The sequence below is a fragment of the Aedes albopictus genome, chromosome 1, assembly GCF_035046485.1.
Source record: "Aedes albopictus strain Foshan chromosome 1, AalbF5, whole genome shotgun sequence".
NCBI lineage: Eukaryota > Metazoa > Arthropoda > Insecta > Diptera > Culicidae > Aedes > Aedes albopictus.
The window spans coordinates 25,523,825-25,543,344 of record NC_085136.1 but is presented as its reverse complement, the minus strand read 5'-3'; the positions used below and the strand labels follow the sequence as shown (position 1 = coordinate 25,543,344).

The 19,520-nt window shown below is 37.4% G+C and overlaps 1 protein-coding gene across 1 annotated transcript; it reads right to left on the bottom strand.

The window, feature by feature from the left end:
• Window positions 1–398: 398 nt before the first annotated feature.
• On the bottom strand, window positions 399–19,268 carry LOC109415211 (protein mab-21). Its single transcript, XM_019689100.3, has 2 exons — window positions 17,697–19,268; window positions 399–1,077 (listed from the first exon to the last, which is right to left on the bottom strand). The coding sequence occupies exons 1-2, from the start codon at window positions 18,442–18,444 to the stop codon at window positions 728–730; spliced, it is 1,098 nt and encodes a 365-aa protein (XP_019544645.1). The 5' UTR covers window positions 18,445–19,268; the 3' UTR covers window positions 399–727.
• Between the last annotated feature and the right edge of the window lie 252 nt (window positions 19,269–19,520).

Below are 19,520 nucleotides of genomic sequence, written 5' to 3'. Positions count from 1 at the left end.
TTTGTGGACATTTATTTCGCGCTGGCTGGTTAGTAGTAGGCGTTAATCACAGTGACCCTGCAGCAGAGCTGCCACATACAGGGTTGTATACGAAAAAAAAGAATTTGGCACCCCCTCGTTTATTTTTAAACCGCAAGGCAATGGAACAAGTTTGTTAACTCAAAAAATAGTATATTTTTGGAACTATTTTTTAAGCTTTCAGTCCTAGTAAAATACTTTGATGTAGCAAAATAAACGAGGGGGTGCCAACTTTTTTCGTGTACGGAATACAGGTAATGTGGCAGCTCTGCCCTGCAGGAACAGAGATGCTCAAACACTTTTTATAGTGAGGTAATGTGGGTCCATAATCTGATGCAGGCTGTAATATTATCTTCCGTATATCAAGATCCTGTTTAAGCTTCGATTAAAATTGGTTTATTTTCATGATAATTTTGATTTTTCATTCAATTTGTCTTCTACTTACATCTGATTTCTTGTTTTGCTTATCCACTAACAGTAGGTATACGTCGATTTCTCAATTGGTTAGACATAAGTTATTTAATTTATGCGTTCGTTTAGAGATTAATAGTTTTACGTACGGGTTCATTACACCTTAATACAAGTATACTGAGTAGTTTTTTGTCGAATAATTTAGAGGACTTTTGCCATTAACTAGTACGAAACACTCGCTCCCTCATTCCCTCAAACCCTCATTCCACGCAATCACCCTCGCCCGCAACCCCCCAAATTACAACTCCTCCAGACACCGCGAGTTGGTGAGCATAATCCTAGTCAGTCGCCAGACCTGCTTGGAGGCATTTTCCAGCGCCCCCGGGGATTTCCCCTTGAACAGGTCCATATTGGGCAGGAAGTAGTGCGGACATCGGCGGCACTGCAAGCACGAGATCAGCTGCAGGAAGATACCGTTGATCCGGTCGCCCATACAGTTCTCGTCCCACTCCATTTCGCGCGGGTGCTTCTCGCACTCGTACAGCAGCAGGGTTTTCATGATGTACGAGGTGACCGGATTGCCCGGCAGGTCCAGGTGCCGATCGCGCAGGGTTTTCAGGATGCTGAGACATCGCCGCCGGCAGCCACCTGTTTGGGATGGGAGAACGAAAATGGGGTTTTAGTTGTAGGCTTTAGGGTGTAGCAGAAAGTGTGAGCACTACTTTACAGTATACAGGAACTCTTCGATATAACGTAAAAAAAAGTTTTCTCTTTGTATGTTATATCGAAGAGGAGAAGAATTTAATATTTTTTATGCTAGTTATTTATTCGACGTGAAATTAATCCCAAATAATGATTTCGGTGAAATTCACAAAACCAATAATGAAAAACTTGAGTTTTGACGAAAAAGTCAATTCGCTTTTTGTGCTTCGATATAACGTACACTAATTTTTTTCCCCAAATTGCGCTAATTCTGGGTAACAAGGCTAATGCTGCAACAAAACATTGATTTGAGTGATTTCGTAGTTTATCTAAGGGTTATTCGTGGGAAAAATAAAAATTTTCAATGTTATACGTTATATCGAAGCAAAATGTACGTTAGATCGAATTCGCTATATCGAGGGTACGTTATGTACATAATATCACTTGGGAAAGAATTCAACAACAAATGGTTTGCTGTTAGAGTTACGTGACATCTTATTTTTCATCTTTGCCACGCCCAGACGCTCAAATGAAAACATTTTGTACTTTCTTTACGTAGAGTCGTGTCATGTTGATCTCAATCCATCAAAGCAAACCATAGTTATAGCATTTCGAAGTTGAGCATTAGACTGGCCCAAATACAAAAATGTCGAAAAATTCCACGGGGTGCCGTCTAGAATCGTGCCTTTGGATGAGAAGAACAATCTGTGAATATTTCAGCCTAATCGGTGAAAAATTGGGTTGGCGCAAATCAGTTGGAAGTTTGTTGAGCTTTTCAGTCCAAATATACGGGAAATTGGATGACCTCCAGTCTTTCATTCAGCACGCCGGTTTGACAAGTTCAATTTGGCTCCGAACTGAAAAATAGCAGTTGAGCAGAAGCAGCTTTGTAGGAGACCATATTATGATAAAACTTAATTTAGTTTCAGTAAACGAAAGCAGGATGAGGACATCTACCCCCGTTTACTCTCGGGTGTTACATCTAGCAGGTGTTTGCCGTTCGAAACTTGAGATCTACATCATAGGCGGCTATGTAATTCTTCATTGTCTCGATACTCGTCCATGCGCGTGAGCAATAGGGCACTGCATGAAATTCTCTCCTACTCTTTCACTCTTACAGAAATTTTGTAAACGACAAGGCCAAGAAACGTCAAAATCTCATACAAAATCAAAACAATGCAGTGCCCTATTGAAATGAAGGACAATATAGTCACCTACGATGTGGCGCACTAGTTTCGAACGACAAACACCTGCTAGATGTAACACCCGGGCCGAGAGTAAAAGGGGGTAGATGACCTCATACTGCTTTCGTTAGCTGAAACCGCTGAAACCCAAGCTGAAACCGCAACTAAATTGAGTTTTATCATAATATGGAACCAAATCGAACTTGTGAAACTAGTGTGCTAAATGAGACACTGGAAGTCATCCAATTTCCCGTATATTTGGACTGGCATCCCATATAAACGATTGAGCTGAAACGTTCACAGCTTGTTCTTCTCATCCGAAGGCACGACTTCAGAGAGGGTGCTCCGTGAATTTTTTCTCGCTATATAAATGTGGGCCGGTCTAAACACCGTTTGTCCGATAAATTATGCACCACAGGGTACATGCAAAACAACTTAAGGTGTAATATATTTTGATGTGCGTGAAAATAAAGAAAAGTTTGAATGTTCATAAAAGCATGTAGACATATTTGTAAAATTTTCTTTTTACGTCATACATAGTACAATATTAAATGTGTAAAATCGCTGGAGAATATAAAAAATAGTACTAGTTACCAAAATTATAACAATTACGATAAAACATATTTTCTTTAAAGAGGCTTGCCGTGACTATGATTACAGTCCAACGGCTCAACTGGAAGCGCAAACCCAAAACATAACCGTTAATAGAAAACCTTGTGGTATCCTTGAACGATCGGAATAACAGAAAAGAAGTTTAATTTTGCAAACGGGAACGATATTTCTCAAAAAAGTCCCTTTTTTTTACAACCAAAACAATGAATAAAAAATCATAACACTAATACGAAAACTATTACGATAAATATGGAAAATTTGGTAGTGTGTAGTTTATTGTTGTAGCAATAAAGTTAATTTCATTCATGTTTGTTTGCACTTTATTGGTAACATCATTCGGCATATGAATGAAATAAATAAAAAAACACTGCGCATTTACCATTTTTTTCAAAAATTTAATAGAAATCCAAGAAATTTTCAAAGGTTTTGACTTCTGGGTCAAAATTCCCCTGTATCTGATATTTTTTAGAGATCTTTGTGGGAATCTTGAAAAATTTCAAAAATGTCCCTCGAGAATTTACCCAGAGAGGTAACTAGACACTTTTACAATGTTTTCTCCAGGTGTTCTCCCTGGAAGATCCCTATCTTAAGCAACTGCACTTTGTTCATTTGAATTTTTACGCAATATAAAAAAGATCTCGAAGCAGTCTTTTGAGAATTCTTTTAATACATCCAGCTCAAATTGAGCATGGAAATATAAAAGTTCTTCTATTTTTTCCCACAAATAGCCTTTGGCATGTTTCTCTCGGGTTTTATCTGTCGGGTTTTGAATTACTCCAAGAACGCCCTGTGATTTGTCTAAAGTTGCTTTTATGAAGAACAGATGCAGTTCAACCTATTTGACAGATATATCCATCAAGAAAAAACATAGCTTAGCGATTGTTGAACAGAGTTACACTCTGTCACTGTCAATGGTAAGCAAATCGCTGATTTTGATAGGCCGACTGCGATCCAAATCAGCTTGCGCTCTATTGAGTCTCCGTCACTTTCCTTGTTCCATCAGAACTGGACTGACTGTGATGGTGTTGGGATATCACTGGTAGGCCATCTTTAAAATTCGTTTAAAAATCCAAATGAAGATTTACCAAGATGATATTTTTATATGTGGTACAAAATAACAAGTTTTGCATGTTGGTCACAAAAAAGTTTGAGTTTTCACGAAAACCACTAAAATATCACATCAGTTGTAATGATTGTGATCTAGAATGCGGGTCAATAACAAGTCGTTGCCTGTCATTGACGTTTCGATATTGATTGATCTGGTGTAATAGTGACGATAGTGCAATATCAGTAGTCCTGACAATACTGATATTGAGCAACTCTGTTGTTGAAATCCGCGACATTACCGGGACATTTACAATGCAGCACGACTAGCTTGAATCTGGGACTGTCCTGAATAATCCCAGATGTCTGATTACTATATTATATACAGGTGGATATCCATCCACCAACTCTTTATTACAAAAGCTTTGTTTTGTTTTATGTAGAAAATTCTGCGACTATATCGCAAATATCAACGGTTGAAAAGTTAATAAAATGTGCACGAAATCAGCAAAAAAAAAACACTGTACGTTTTCAGAAAGATCTTTTCTCACGTTTTCTGCTAAGGATATCGACATGCGTGGATGGATCGAGATAGATTCCACGGCGACAGATGTTGTTTAAAAAAACGAGTAAGACCCTTTGGACATGTTAATGCAGAAATATTATTATAATTTGGGCGATGTTTCCATTCACATTTTCACTGAACGCCTTCCGGACGTCTTCTCTGAAAATTCATAACAAATATTGCAAATATAGGAAAGACTTCGTAAGTAGACTTGATTCCTAAGGAGACATGATCTCCCTACGTTATATCTATAGATTTAAGAAGTGCGCTTCTAGCACAATAGTTTTAGAAAAATATTTTAAGATTTTTTATGAACATTCAGCCAAAAATGTTTCAAATTTAGGATGACAATGGGTTCGATTCTCATATCCGTCATTCAACAATCGGAATATCAATTGACTAGCCTCTGATCATTCAATTAAGATCAGCTCCAGCCTGAGTCAAGGTACATACAGGGGATACTCAAAATAATTGGGACAGGTAAAATTTTCAAAAGTCATTAATGATCATAATTTCATTGCATTCGGATCATTGAATCCGGAGATATAGCAGCTCAAAGTTTGCTATCTGATAATTATACCTTTTTCTAGAATCTAATTTTGACCACTGATACACAACTAGTTGATGAACTTACAGTCAAAATTTGAGAATATTTGATGTCTTTTTCGAAAAGTTACAGCTAGTTGAACATTTTTTGAAAAGTGAAAATTTTACCTGTCCCAGTTATTTTGAATATCCCCTGTATAATTCGATTGAGCCCCAGCTAGGAAGCAAAATTTGTGGTGTTGTAGACTTGAAGCTTTTATCATCCTTGATGACGTCAAACCCGACATAAACCTATCATTAACCAATTTGTATTTTGGCCACCAAACCCAACATAGACCCAATAGTTGTTCGATGTTGGTCCAACTGTGGCCTAACATTCGATAAAAATTGGCCCGACTTTGACCCGACATTCGATATTTTTTTAGTCTGGCGGACTTATACAGGGTTTTCTTTGTTTCGTGTCTAGCTACTCATTCGAGTGACAATTTATTCAACTGACAAGGATTCTCTTCTCATTTGATAGGTGATCTGACTGAATGAAATCGTTTTGAACATGACTGGAAGGAAAAATGACTGATAAGATATGTTGGTTAGTGTTCAAATGAATGAGATGAATTTTTGCAACACTGTTTTATACCCATGAATCATGGGTATAAAATATCTTCGTATTTGCCACATTATTAGGGACAGTGGAGCCCCTCGATTTCGTGGAAGCCGTGAATTCCGCGAAATCAGGAAGTGGTCGCTTAATTAAAAAAATCCCGCGAAATGCCAAGAAGTTTTACAAATTTAAGTATCAGCTTTTTTTTTTCAAAAGTACGGTGAAAGCTTGCCCTGTTCCAGTTGAGATGATTGCTTTTGCATCGCGTTGGCAGCAGCTTACTGACGTAGCGTACGGCTCCCAGAAACGTTCTTCAAAGCTCTAACATAATTGCAATATATCTAATCAACGGGATAATCTTTTTCATTTATGAAAGGTTTTATTACGGTTACCAAGAGTTCTTTGAAATAATTATCAGAAGAGTTATCCGAGCGTGGGTATCAATCAACAGCTGCACTATGTCGTATTGGCTGGCCAAAAATAATTCCAACCATTAACTAACTAAAATTCGTTAGTTCTTTTAATAAAGCCTGCGCACTTTAGAATCGGTACGCTTTCTACCGGCTGCAGATCAAAAACGGTTTAACCTAGACAAAAATGTTGTGAGAAGCAAATGAATCTTATTTATTGTATTTTGTAGGAAAAATATGAAAAAATCAGTTTTTATTTCTTCAAGCTAAAATTTTGACCTGATTGTGAAATTCATGCCATTTTATTCTGCACAAACCAACGATTGTCAATGTTTTCAAATTTAACAGCTTACGGACTGATATTTCCACAAGAAACAAAATTATACTCATCAAACATATGCTCAAAACAAGTTACGACATTAAACTCTTGGCTTAATGTGGTTCACAAGACCATAATAAACTTATAGCCTTATTGTCCATTCACGCTATATTCAAAACATAATTTTACTCAAACTATTTTTTTTATGAAAAAATATTTCCTGAGATCGTTCTTTGAATCTACAATTCCCCAATTCAAGTGGCCCAACTTAATTCATACCGAAACCTGGATTATTTTTGGAATTATTAGCAGTTTTCCCTCACAGTAGTCAGAAATTAACAGTCATAAGGCTAACTCCTCATAATAAGCCTAAAATAAGATAGTTTTCATGGATAAAACACTGAAAACCATATAGATTATAGAACTATATTTAGATGTGATTCTATGATCACAAATAAAAAGCTTCTGAGTAGATTCAGTTTTATTGAAAAAATCGTTAGATATTTCTCGCCATCAAAACACATCCAATAAATTTTGTCAGCAATAGTCCATACAGCTTTCGAGCCACGATTATTTCTATTGTTCTGCATCAAATCATTGGTTTCTTGTATACCAATACTATTCGTATAGTATCCTTCCCGTAAGGTACACCGGGGCAAGTTGAAACGGGTGGGGCAAGATGAAACACGAAGTTTTGAAATAGATTTCAATACAATTTGGAAATATATCCTTTGCTAAAAGATTGTTTGAATCAAAAACTATGTGTTATGGCGAACGAACTGTTTATAATCATTAGAAAATATCATGTTAACCCGCTGTTTCATCTTGCCCCACCCGTTTCAACTTGCCCCGGTGTACCTTATGCGTATTTGCCGAACTAAAGCTTATGCGAAAACATCTTTTTTGACCTTAAATATCTATGCAAGTCTTTGATTTTCCATAAAACCCTTCAAAGGCTTACCATAGCTATATTGGAAATTTTAAAACACTCATGAAATATTTTACCTCCCTTAATCAACAATCATAATACCAAGAACTATTCTATACTGCGTAATTGGTGGGTTTGATAATTATATATTCCTACACAAATCTTGAATCTGACAATGATTGGTTTTTGCTCAATGTGTGCAGAAAAAACTGCCACTATTTACGATTTCAGATCAATCTTTCATCTAAAAATATAAAAACAGCAAATTTTATCTTTTTATTACAAACTACAATAGATAAGCTTCAACTGCTTCTAACAACACTTTTTTTCAAGTGACACCGTTTTTGAGCGGCAGCCGGTTGAAAGTGTACCGATTCTAAAGTGCGCAGGCTTTATTTATTGATTCATTTTGCACCTTTTACAAAACATAATGTTGAAATAGAAGAAATTTTTGTCATCACGAAAAATGAGTTTTGAATAGGAATCATTGAAAACTCGAAAGCAGTTTTCTTGTTCAAAATTTGAATGTTTGCATTGAAAATGTATTCACTGCAGTTAATTCTCCACCCACAACACAGTGAAAACATTTTCACTGCGAAAATTTCATTTTTGAACGAGAAAACTGCTTTTGAATTTTCAATGATGACGATTATGTTAATGACGAATCCTTCAACTTTTACATGCAGTTCATCCTACTTTCAATTACACATACGAAAATAAATAAAAAAAGGATGTTGGAAAAAGTGCCGAAAAGTGATACTTTTCAGCACTTTTGTTCAATGAAAAAAGTAGACCGTTTTATCGCTCTTTTGCCCAGTTAAAAGTTTTCGTTTCACAACGTGATGGCAAAATAGTTATTTATGCAACAAGTTGCAAAATGATGATTTTTTCGGCACGAGTCGTACGTTTATCCAACGAGGCTTGCCGAGTTGGATAAATACGACGAGTGCAGAAAAAATCGAGTTTTGCAACGAGTTGCATACAACATTTTTTGTAATTACGAAAAATACCCATTAAGTATAATATTTTCTAGCAACACAATGATGCATCAGGAGGAATCACGTGCGAGCATCCATGCGCATCAGTGTAGTTTTCATTCGATCAGGTAGGCTATGGTTTAGCATTTGATCGAGCTCCCGTTGTCAAACAGTTGTTTGTTGGCAAAGGCTAAAGTCGCTAAAGTACCTCCACCAGCTTCGTTCTCACCCGATCTGCCATCGGAATCGGAATAAAAATCGTCTTGATTCGTAGTCTTGCTGTAGAGTGGATGTAGAATCACCTGCCGAATCTAAGGATAACACGAAATTTAGTGTAAAGTGTGTGCTGGCAAAAGTGCCAAAAAGTGTTACTTTTCGGCACCCTTAAGAGTGCCGAAAAGTAGTACTTTTCGGCACACTTGCATCAGAAGAGAAAAGTAGACCTTTTCATGACACTTCAGCCAACTGAAAAGTGAAATTTTTCAAAACGTAATTACAAAAACATATTTTCAAAAAAAAAAAATTCACTCAACCGCATTACGTTCAAATATTCCATAACATGTTTTTAGCCATCCATAGTGGACCGTAGTGGAACGTCATCATTGATTGAAAGAGCGCCATCTCTTAAAGAATAATGGAAACGGTAGATAATAAGTCCATCTCAAGCTTATTTTGATTATTTCATGACCAACTACAATTATTGTGGCAGTGACGAAGATACATTACATTAAGGCGAAACTGAAAGCATTTCCTCATTTTTTTTTGGTTTTTGATTTTTTATAAAATAACGAAGCAATATTTTCAAAATCGGTTTTCGTGCACATGTAGAGTATGGATCAAGATATCCGCTGATTTTTTTTAGTGGTGGAAAAAAGTTTTCCATTTTTGCAGAAAGCATTTTTTGTGAAATTTTATTCAAAAATGGTTTCTGCGAAAACGAAAAATATTTTCCACCACGAAAAAAATCAGGAGATACCTTGATCCATACTCTACATGTGCAAAATCAAAAACCAAAAAGTGAGGAAATGGATCCAGTTTCGCCTTAAATGCTGGTGACATGTTTTCTGTGAAGCAGCCTTATCAAATAATACGTACCTTGATAAATTGATGCTTAAAATGACAAGCTCAAACGCAACAAGAGCCGTGGAGAAGAAATGGATAAAAACATAATCATATCATGTTTTCTCTGAATATGATTTTTTTTTGTAAAAAATCTCACTTTTCAGCGGGTACGTTAGTTTTCTGCATCTACTATAATATGTTCAGTTTCATGGTAAAATTTAAATAATTTAAATAATTAACCGCTACGGAACTGCAAATAAAGTCACTTGTATTTACAAATTTTAACTTGCGGATATCAGTGGAAGTAGAACTCGCCATGATTTCGATATCAACATTAGTTTGTTTTGTTCTTCTCTCACTGATGAAGGAAAACTAGCTTTTGCACGAGCAAAAATGAACAACATGCTTGTTTTAATACACCCTTATTGTAACTCTCCATGGAGCTTTCAAATCCTCTGATATTTTTATTGTACATAAAAATATTTTTATGCAATTCAGTATCATAATTTACTTTTTATATAACTCATTTTGGTATCATAACGGCCAATTTTTACGAACTGGCTCATTATGCAACTGAAATGAGTTGCATAATGAAAAATAGTTGTATAATGTTCATAATGCAACTCATTTGAGTTGCATTATGAACATTATACAACTCAAATGGGTTGCATTATGAAAAAAAATCATTGCATAAAATTTTGTATGGAACTCGTTGCAAAACTCGATTTTTTCAGCACTCTTCGTATTTATCCAACTCGGCAAGCCTCGTTGGATAAATGTACGACTCGTGCTGAAAAAATCAACTTTTTGAAACTCGTTACATAAATAACTATTGTCCGATTCTTGCATTTTCCCATAATGTATAGATTCAAAGCTTTCATATAACAAATTGTTAGTATTTATAGAATTCCTGGTTTTATTTATTGAAAAATAATTTCCCTTACACTGACCAAAATCAGTGTTCGTCCCCGAATCATACTTTTTAGTTGCTTTACTAACATGATCTTAGAAAAACTGTGATACAAATTTCGAGCATGCCAGGAATAGATTGTAGTATTTATATGTTGTCAAATGATCTTCAATTCGTCCTAGAGCCATTTGCAGTTCTCTTCGAAAAGTATCTCGGTAACCAAATGTTCAATCCAAATAAAATTCAGTAGCATTTTACTTTTTTTTCACGGATTAACCTTCTGAGGAAATATCTGGAGCAACTTCTGTATGAATTCCAGGGGTATTCCCAGCAACCAATTTTAAAAGAATCTTTGTAGGAGTTCTTGAATAAATCACAAGAGAAACTCCTCAGCAATACCACGAGCAAATCCTGGAAGAATCCCAAAAAGAACCGTCTGGAAGTACAAAGAAGAAGTCCTGTAAAGAAATTATTAGAGAACCGTGGAGAAGTCCGCTGAGGAACTTCTGGATAAATTATTTGAGTAATTTCTGGAGAAATAAGGCGGAAAGAAATTTAATTTTGATTTTTTGTTCCCCTTCAAAATTTTTTGGCAGGATTTGGCATTTTGAGCGAGCAGACAAAAAAATGTTGATCAAAACATCGGGTCTTGCATAGTTGCAGAAAATTCTTTGACAAATTCAACGAGTTTTCAATTCTTTTCAGATTAAATGCTTTGTTATTTTTATACCCCCCTCTACCAGCCAAATAGTGAAATTAATATTTGTAACAGTCTAACTGAAGGAATCCATAGATTTTTCAAGGAAATACCTTGATGAATCCCCGCAGAAATCCCTGGAAGCTTCCCCGATATAATTTCTAAAGAATTCCCAGAAGAAATTCCTGAAGGATTCCTAGCAAGGATTTCTGAAAAAATCGCTAGGAAAATCACTGGATAAATTCCTGAATGAATCAATGGAATAACTCAAGAAGAAATTATTGGATAAATCGCTACAGAAATTCCCTAACACATCCATAAAGTAGTTCCTGTAGAAATTCCTGGGAAAAGTCCTGCAGGAATATCAACAAGATTTTCTAGAGAAACTCCAACAGGGGTTTATGAACGAATCCCAAGAAATTCTTCTATAGGAATGCCAAAAAATCAAACAATCCCCCACATCAAATTCCTGAAGGGTTTCCAATAAGAGTTCTGGGAGAAATCCCAAGAAGAATGTATGGTGGAATCTCTGAGAAAAGAAACAACCTATGTTCAATCTCCGCAGGATTTTTTGAAGTAACCCCTGAAAAATCTCGGCAGCATCTCCTGAACCAATCCCAGGAAGAAGTCTACCGCAAAAACCCCAGCATAATTTCCTCTATCAATCACAGCACGAGGTCGTCACCCCAGACACCCTAACCCTACTGCCCCTAAAAGTCTACGTGATTTATGAACAGCCCCTAAGTATTGCTGGAGGCACCTCTGGAAACAAGAAGAAAAATTTTGTTAAGAAATTGATTTATACCCCAGCGTCACATGTTTTGGGAGGTCTAGATTATAATCGATTCAAAGTTTGGTTTGTTTTAGAGGTCTTTCAGAAGAAGAATCTCTCAGCAACTTAAAACATTAATAGTTTAAAAGGTTGGACATGGTTTGGCCAAGCTAGGTACTAATGGAGCAAACATGTGCTAGTTTGCAAACGGATTTGCCCGTTTTCTATTGGCTATTTTCCATCGACTATGAAATGCGAGCAACGAAAATATTCCATCGACAAATTGGAATTATACAAACATTGAGCGTCTACTCCAAAATAAAAGAAAATCACTTCAAATTTTCACGCAATTCGTGTTTTTACAGTTTAATTTAAAAACTTAAAATTATGAGTATTGTGTTGTTCCTTGCTGTGCATGCATCGCTCCTGTATGGAGTGACCATCGCAGTGGTTTGGATTGTCCTTTGTCGCGTTCGGTTCATTCCTGTGTGGCTTGAACCTTTGCTCCCTGATGAGGTGGAGACGCGCGACAGGATTTCTTTTATTACACATGTTTTCATATAGAAAAGTGAAAGTGATCGGTTTTGCGCGAAAGTTAGTGTTTTTTTTATCCATTGTCAGAACACATCACCAACCATAGGTGACTCCTAGAATGACAATGTACCCTACCCTACTAACAAAAATTCCTTAAATAAAAAGAAAATCGCGTTAAGTACTGTTCCTTTAAATTCCACTAAAAATTTGCATCCTTTGACAGATACGTATTTCGACCTCAACTGTAAGGTCGTCTTCAGTGTCTTGTACTTGACTCGACTAACAAGCCCAGGTTAATAATCATCATCAAAAATTCCTTGCCAAAACAAATGTGGAGACACTGGGATTTCCGGTCCCTATAACAACGGTTGTCTTACAAACATTTCCTTCCCTCCGCGATGACCGTAAGGACGTGGCCAGCGTCGTTATTGATATTATTAAAATTGTGAGTTCTCAAGATGTGCACATTGAGAATAGTAAGTTAGTCCCAAGCCCTATAGTTCAGCCATTAGCCCTATAGCTCATGCTCATATTATTTAAAAACTGAAAATTCGAAGTGATTTTTTAATCTGGAGTGGACGATCAATGTTGTTATAATTCCAATTTGCCGATGGAATGTTTTCTATGCATAAAACGTTGCTCACATTTGCGTTGAAATTTTACAGCGTGATTGCTTCCGCAAAGTACGCATTTGACTCTTCCGAATTTTAATAACATTTGCTCACGTTCTGGTGGGATTTGAATCCACGGCTCCGTGTTCGCTAGACCGGCACTTTAACCAACTAAGTCACAGAACATGTAACGATTCTGCGGAATAGAAAGCCAAACTGATTCCGAAACCACACTATAAGGGCTTAGAGATGATAGTCGGTTTGATTCGGAAATCTGCCACCAGGCGGCACTAGTTAGCGTGTAAATTGTATATATCTTATACCTTAGAAACCTGCACAGTAAGAAAATGTAAAAAATTGATCTCCATCTTAATCTACATATTTTTTTTAATCTGTTGTACATATTATAAGATGGTAATTATGAAACTGGCATAGAACGTTTTATACAAAATATTCTGTCATCGAATAAAATGGAATGTTCCATTTTTTATGTTTTTTATAACAACTCAAAGTTGGCTAACGGATAATTACACCTTTTTCTAGAATCATTCTAACTTCGTGTAGAATGAATGAAGTCATGATAAAAAAAACAATTCATTCGTGTTGTGGGGTCCGGTAGACCTCCGGGGTAGTACCAATTAATCACCATAGTTGAAATTCACCCTTTAACGACATATATCATCAATAAAAAAATGTGAACACCAGATCACGTTCACAAAAGATGGTTGCACTCATTTCAAGTTCACATATTGCTCAAATTATGGTAGAAATAAATAATTTTCCTTAAAATTTCGGCTTCCTTGCACCCTTTTTCGCCATAGTGTACCAATTATGGCTAATCCCATAAGAAATGCATGCAAATAGTGCGAAAAGGAACCGAAGTTACAAAATGTAGCCATAACTGGTACAGGGTTCCTATCATTGGCACACGCTGTAATAAATACTAAAAGTAGTTTTGGCTCCGTTTTTATATTTTTCCTGTAAAGTATGGAAACTAAACTATCTTTGACCATATTGGTGACATTCGTTGGTCTTCTGGATATTTTTGTACAAATAGTTTTCCTTAGGTAGTGCCATAATTGGTACAGGCACCCTATTGCTATTTTTGCACAAATAATTTATCGCGGTGTAATTTGAAGGTACCGTGAAAATGGGACCGATATGTCAATCTAAACTTTTTTTGCGATTTCAAAGTGGATCTAAGATTCAATCGACCTCAGGTATCTATAGAGGGTTAACTAACATTTTTTCAAGTTACAAATGTATAACCTCTCTGTTGTTTTATATGTTTTGGAACAATACTTCTGTTTAAAATGCTGCAGGGAGAGATAGGGGGTGGCCAAAATGTTTGGGATAGGCAACTTTAGTTTCTCTTACAAAAAAGTTCAAAACGCTGTAACTTTTCATAGAGTGCATCGAAAATTCTCAAATTTTGACTGTTTGTTTAGCTACTATATGTGCATCATTGGTACAATTTTGAGCTCGATTGATTAATCTTTCGCGAAGCCAGAACCGTTCTTGTAAAACACTATTTTTCCGACAACTTATTTTTGAACCGTCATATATCGGAAACCTCGGTTTACTGAATTTAATGAACTTTTAAACGTTTATCAACAATACATTGATGCTTTTCATGTCATAAAAACATAGGTACTTTTTGAACGTTGAAAAAAGTTATCATGGATTGAAACTTTTTGGATCTTTCTTGAAAAAATGTATTTTTTACATCAATGTTATTAAATTCTAGTGTTGATATCCAAAGATTTTCTGCTCCTGTTCTCAAGATATCTCTGATAAGATGTATTAGAGCCTATTTGGATTGAAAGAATAACACATTTAGTAATTTTTATATATGATATTGTAAATTTGACTTATTTTCCTCTATATGGGTGAAAATGTCAAACCGGTATAACTTTATTCATCGTGAGAAAATATAACATTTTATAGCGTCGTATCAAGTATCAATATATTGTTGATAAACGTTAAAAATTTCATTCAATTCGGTTTACTGGTTTTGAAGATATGACAGTTCAAACATTAGTTGTCTAAAAAATAGTGTTTTACGAGAACGGTTCTAACTTCGCGAAAGATTAACCAATCGAGCTCAAATTTGTACCAATTAGGCACATATAATAGGTGAACAAACAGTAAAAATTTGAGAATTGTTGATGCATTCTATGGAAAGTTACACTATGTTGAACATTTTTGTGAGAGAAAAAAAGTTGCCTACCCCAAACATTTTGGCCATCCCCTGTATTTTTTAATTTTGTCCCAACCCATAAGATCAACATTTAAATAAACTGTGATTTTAAATAAAACACCTGTAACTCTTGAACCAAAAGGAGGAACGACAATTTCAACACAAGAGGCATTAGGTTTTCAAACGCTCTTTAAGTGTTTTTGGTGATTTTGATGAAAAATTATAACTGAAAAAATGCTCTTAATAGGGCACGATCGGTGATGCACTTGATTTACAAGCCGAGTTTTTGTATGGTGAGAAGGTGAATTCTCCGTTTCTGCAATGAAATGGTGCAAAAATTGTGCGTATTATGATTCCTTGTCTAATTTGATGCTGTTTGAGCAAAACTTTCGAAAACTGTTAAAGAGGCAAGAAATGGAGAAAACAAATGTCTGAAATTCAGTATTTTAGTAAGACTTTCCAGTATCGAAAGTTCCGGTCTTGAATTGACTCAGTACCGGTATATTCGGTACCGCAAATTATTTTGCGGGTTTGCGGGTTCTGCCTTATGTAGGGTTTGGGACCATTTGGGCAGGAGCACCTATTTTGGGCACTTGCTGCTATAACTCAGTCAATTTCAAACCGATTGACTTGAATTTGAAACATGACTAGCTACTGTGCCTAGCTGATCGTGTCTCAAAAATCAAGCCAATCGGTTCAAAATTGACTGAGTTACAGCAGCAAGTGCCCAAAATAGGTGCTCCTGCCCAAATGGTCCCAGACCCTATATTCAGCCTTTTTGAGATTTAGCCTAATATGATCATGCCCTAGCGTTTTAAGAAGTCGAAAACAAAATCTGCACTACTGTACATATTTGGTTCCCTCCGCATTTTCGGACTCAGGTTATGATTCCATAGAACCGAAACGGATTGTCCTAAAATGCATTTAACAACAAGTTTTATGACCTTTTATTTGAACACATAACCACCTAACACAAATACAGGGGATATACAAAATGATCGGGAAAAGAAAAAAAAAAACATAATTATCCGATATCCAGCCTTGAACTGTAATGTCTCCGGATTCAATGAATTGAATTCAATAAAATGTTGACCGTGTATAACTTATATAATGAGCTTTGAAAATGATTGACTAAACTTGAGATTATTTATAAGAAAAAAAAATATTATATATAGTATAATAACGATTTAATTTATTTTATATTTTTTTTTTAGTAAATTGGTCTATTATTTATATGCATATCATTACTTTTCCAATTTATTGCCGTTTATTTTGTTACTTCCTTTCAATACATATTTATATCCAGTCTTGTACGATGGCTAATGGCCGCCAAAATTTTGTTCACTTTCTGGCAGGGAGCATCCGTTTTGACGTTTGGCTTGTGTCGTTTGACAGCTGATCGATAAGATTCGATCTTATCGATCAGCTGTCGGAACTTTTTTCACAGCCGTCGGATCACTTCGCGGTCTTCGACAAAGTTCTTTTGCATATGGTCACCTACAATAATACCAAAGGGTTTGTTTACTGAACGCTTACAGCGCCACCTAGCGGCAAAATTCGAAAACTTAAAATTTCTGCGTACATTTGGCCAAGTTTTCCCATACAAACTTCAAGCGTTTTGAGCGCCCCCTTAGGCTCAACCGATTTTGCTCAAATTTTGAACGTAGCTTCTGGGAGTCCAAAACAACTGATTGAGGAGGTAAGACTTGGCATTTTGCGAAACTTTTGTTTTTCATATAAGTGTGGGCCACCCTACTGTATAGATTACACTAGTTTACAGCATTTTTGAACTCGGTAAGCTGATGATCATTTTGGTGTAAAATCATGCCCTAAGTTTGAAAACGCTAAGGAAAAAAAAATACAGCAGGGCGGATTTTTTTTTCGACTTTCCATACAAGATTGATGATTTGAAATCGATTTTTGTTCTATTTTTAAGCAAAGTCTCTCACTTCACGCATCTCATTCTCCGTAATCAATGATCTGATTTTTTACTGTAATTCGCCTATACACTCTTATTGAAAAAAAAATACATTTCTTCAGTATTTTTGGAAATTTTGCTAAAATTTAAGGAAATCGTCCCTAAAATTCGCCAATATAAACCTGCATTCAGATGGTCGAATGGTATTATATTCAGTTCTTAATTTATGGAAAAAGATTTAAATTGGTTGAACAAAACGCAAGATATTTGAATTTTAGTAAATTTCATGTTTTAAAAAGTGGTAAAACTCAAAAATTGTTTTACTTTTAATTTTTTGAAGCACGGTTTCGAAATCAACGCTAAATTGTGCTTCAACAATTTTGGTCGTTGACAGAAGTTCACGACTTTCGTTTTTTTTTGTAAACTAGTGTTATTTCACCAAAACATTGCACGGTTCGTCGGAAATTATCGCGCGAAAATGTATACAATTGCTCACAGATGTTCGCCAGTACATCCGTGTCCTGTACGGAATGTTTCTAACTCTTTCATTTAGGAATCTGCCGTCGGTACTTGTACCGCAATATGCAGCTATTGCCTAAAACTAATTTGAAAGTAGTACTTGATTGGGAAACGGGAAACTTATTCAAATTGACATAATTAAATCTCATTATTCACCTTGTAATAGTTTATTCTCCGCCTCGGTAAAACTAAGCACCCACGCATCGCCTTCCATCGCCGAGTTCTTCCCCTGTAGCGCTATACACTCCTTCGACAGCATATCGAAACCTTCGGTTTTGACCTCCGACACGATGTTCGGATGTGGCCACGGTATCTGCGGCAGCGGCCAATGTGACGCCGACCGTGGCCATAGTCCGGCACATTTGAACGCCGGCGTGATTTGTACTATAATCCGTTCCCGTATCCGCAGTTTGACTTCGGTGGTGTCGGCAATCATCTTGACCGAATCCCGGTACGCACACTTATCACAAGCCTGGGCCACCAGAGTCTGGAAGCGGGAACGTATCTTACGAGCGGACAGGTAACCGGAAGCCGTGATAAACTCCACCCACAGCGACATGGAACGTTTTCGACCGTCGCTCAGTTTGAGGACTGCGCACCCCGGCAAGGTACCGTCGTCCACGAAGTTCAGGACGCCCATCTGGTTGAGGTAGATTATGATTTCGAACTCCGTCGGCGAAACGACTTCCAATCCATCGAACCGTCCGTTATAGTCGTTCAGCGAAGATATGAAACGAGGTTCCTGAACTTCCACTTCTTTGAGTACATCCTGCACCACCCGGCAAACTTCCTGGATTGTTTTGTGGATTTGAGCCTTTCGGGCCTGGACCCGATCGGCGCAGTATTTGTTCATCTGATAGATGAGCTTCGATTGCACGGCAATCATCTCCGGTGGCACCAACATTTTAACTCACTTAGATTTCTTCTTGCACTACTTGATTGAGGATGCTTCAATGATTGATTCTTCGTTCACTGGGTAACACACTTTGCCGTAGGCTTGATTGTTCTCACACTAATTAGGCTTCCATGGCTTCTTCTGAACCAGTTGCCGCAAGGAACATCACCAATAACGACTCCGGGTGGTCAGGAGGAGTTAACGAACACCGAACACGTGCTTCGCCTTCTCGATTTCACTCATTCACACGTCCATTGCACTTGCTGCTCTTTCCTCACGTGCTCCCTCGACCCTTCTATCACAGATAACTCCAACAAACAAGCGAAGAAACCTACATGTGTGCCCGGCTCGGCTATCCCGGACAAGATTAATTAAGGTGCCGCGCGCGGCCCGACGCTCTTCCTGCACTTGGTGTTCAGGATTGCTACCCACCAGCAACTATCCCTGGAATCACACAACACGGTGGGACACCGAACCCGACCCAACTGATCGATGCAACGCCTCGTACGCCACTGAACGGGCTGTCCGGACGACGGGTGAAAAATGTTCCTACACTAAAGAGCAATCCACCGCTGCCGCCGGCTCCGTTCTCGTTCTTCGTGTCTGTTGATCGATCGCACCTTGTCTCTTCTTCGACCATCGTTGAAAGTGTTGGTGAACCTTCCCACAGCGTGCCGTGTATGGACGCGGTTGCCGTTGGTAACCACGTTGAGCGCGCACACCATCGCAACCCAAGCACCATGTTTTTCTCCGCCTGCCTGTGTGAGTGCTCCGGCTCTTGCTTTGACTTTCTTCGCTGCTACCACTGCACTGACTGCTTCCTCTCCCTGGCGCACGGTAGCTTGCCTGCGGCGTCTAGTAATCATCGCTTCCCATTCTCCTCTCTTTTGATTCTTGACGGTGGCGCGGCGGCCGGGCGGTGGTGACTTTGTTTGTTTGCCTGTGCACAGTCTATACACACAGGCGTCGCCGAAGCCACGCCTCCCTGGCTTGGTGTGAATGAAACCGGGTCTGCCGGTGCGAATGTGGGTTGTTGTGGGATTTGCGTTTTGTGCTTTGGTAGCGACGATGGTGCGACGCGGCGG

Excerpts from the sequence above, each read along its gene's own strand:
- LOC109415211 (XM_019689100.3), bottom strand. The coding sequence starts at position 18,444 with ATGTTGGTGCCACCGGAGATGATTGCCGTGCAATCGAAGCTCATCTAT. Across the intron at positions 1,078-17,696 it reads GGAGAATAAACTATTACAAG|GTGGCTGCCGGCGGCGATGT; the intron begins GTGAATAATGAG and ends CATCCCAAACAG.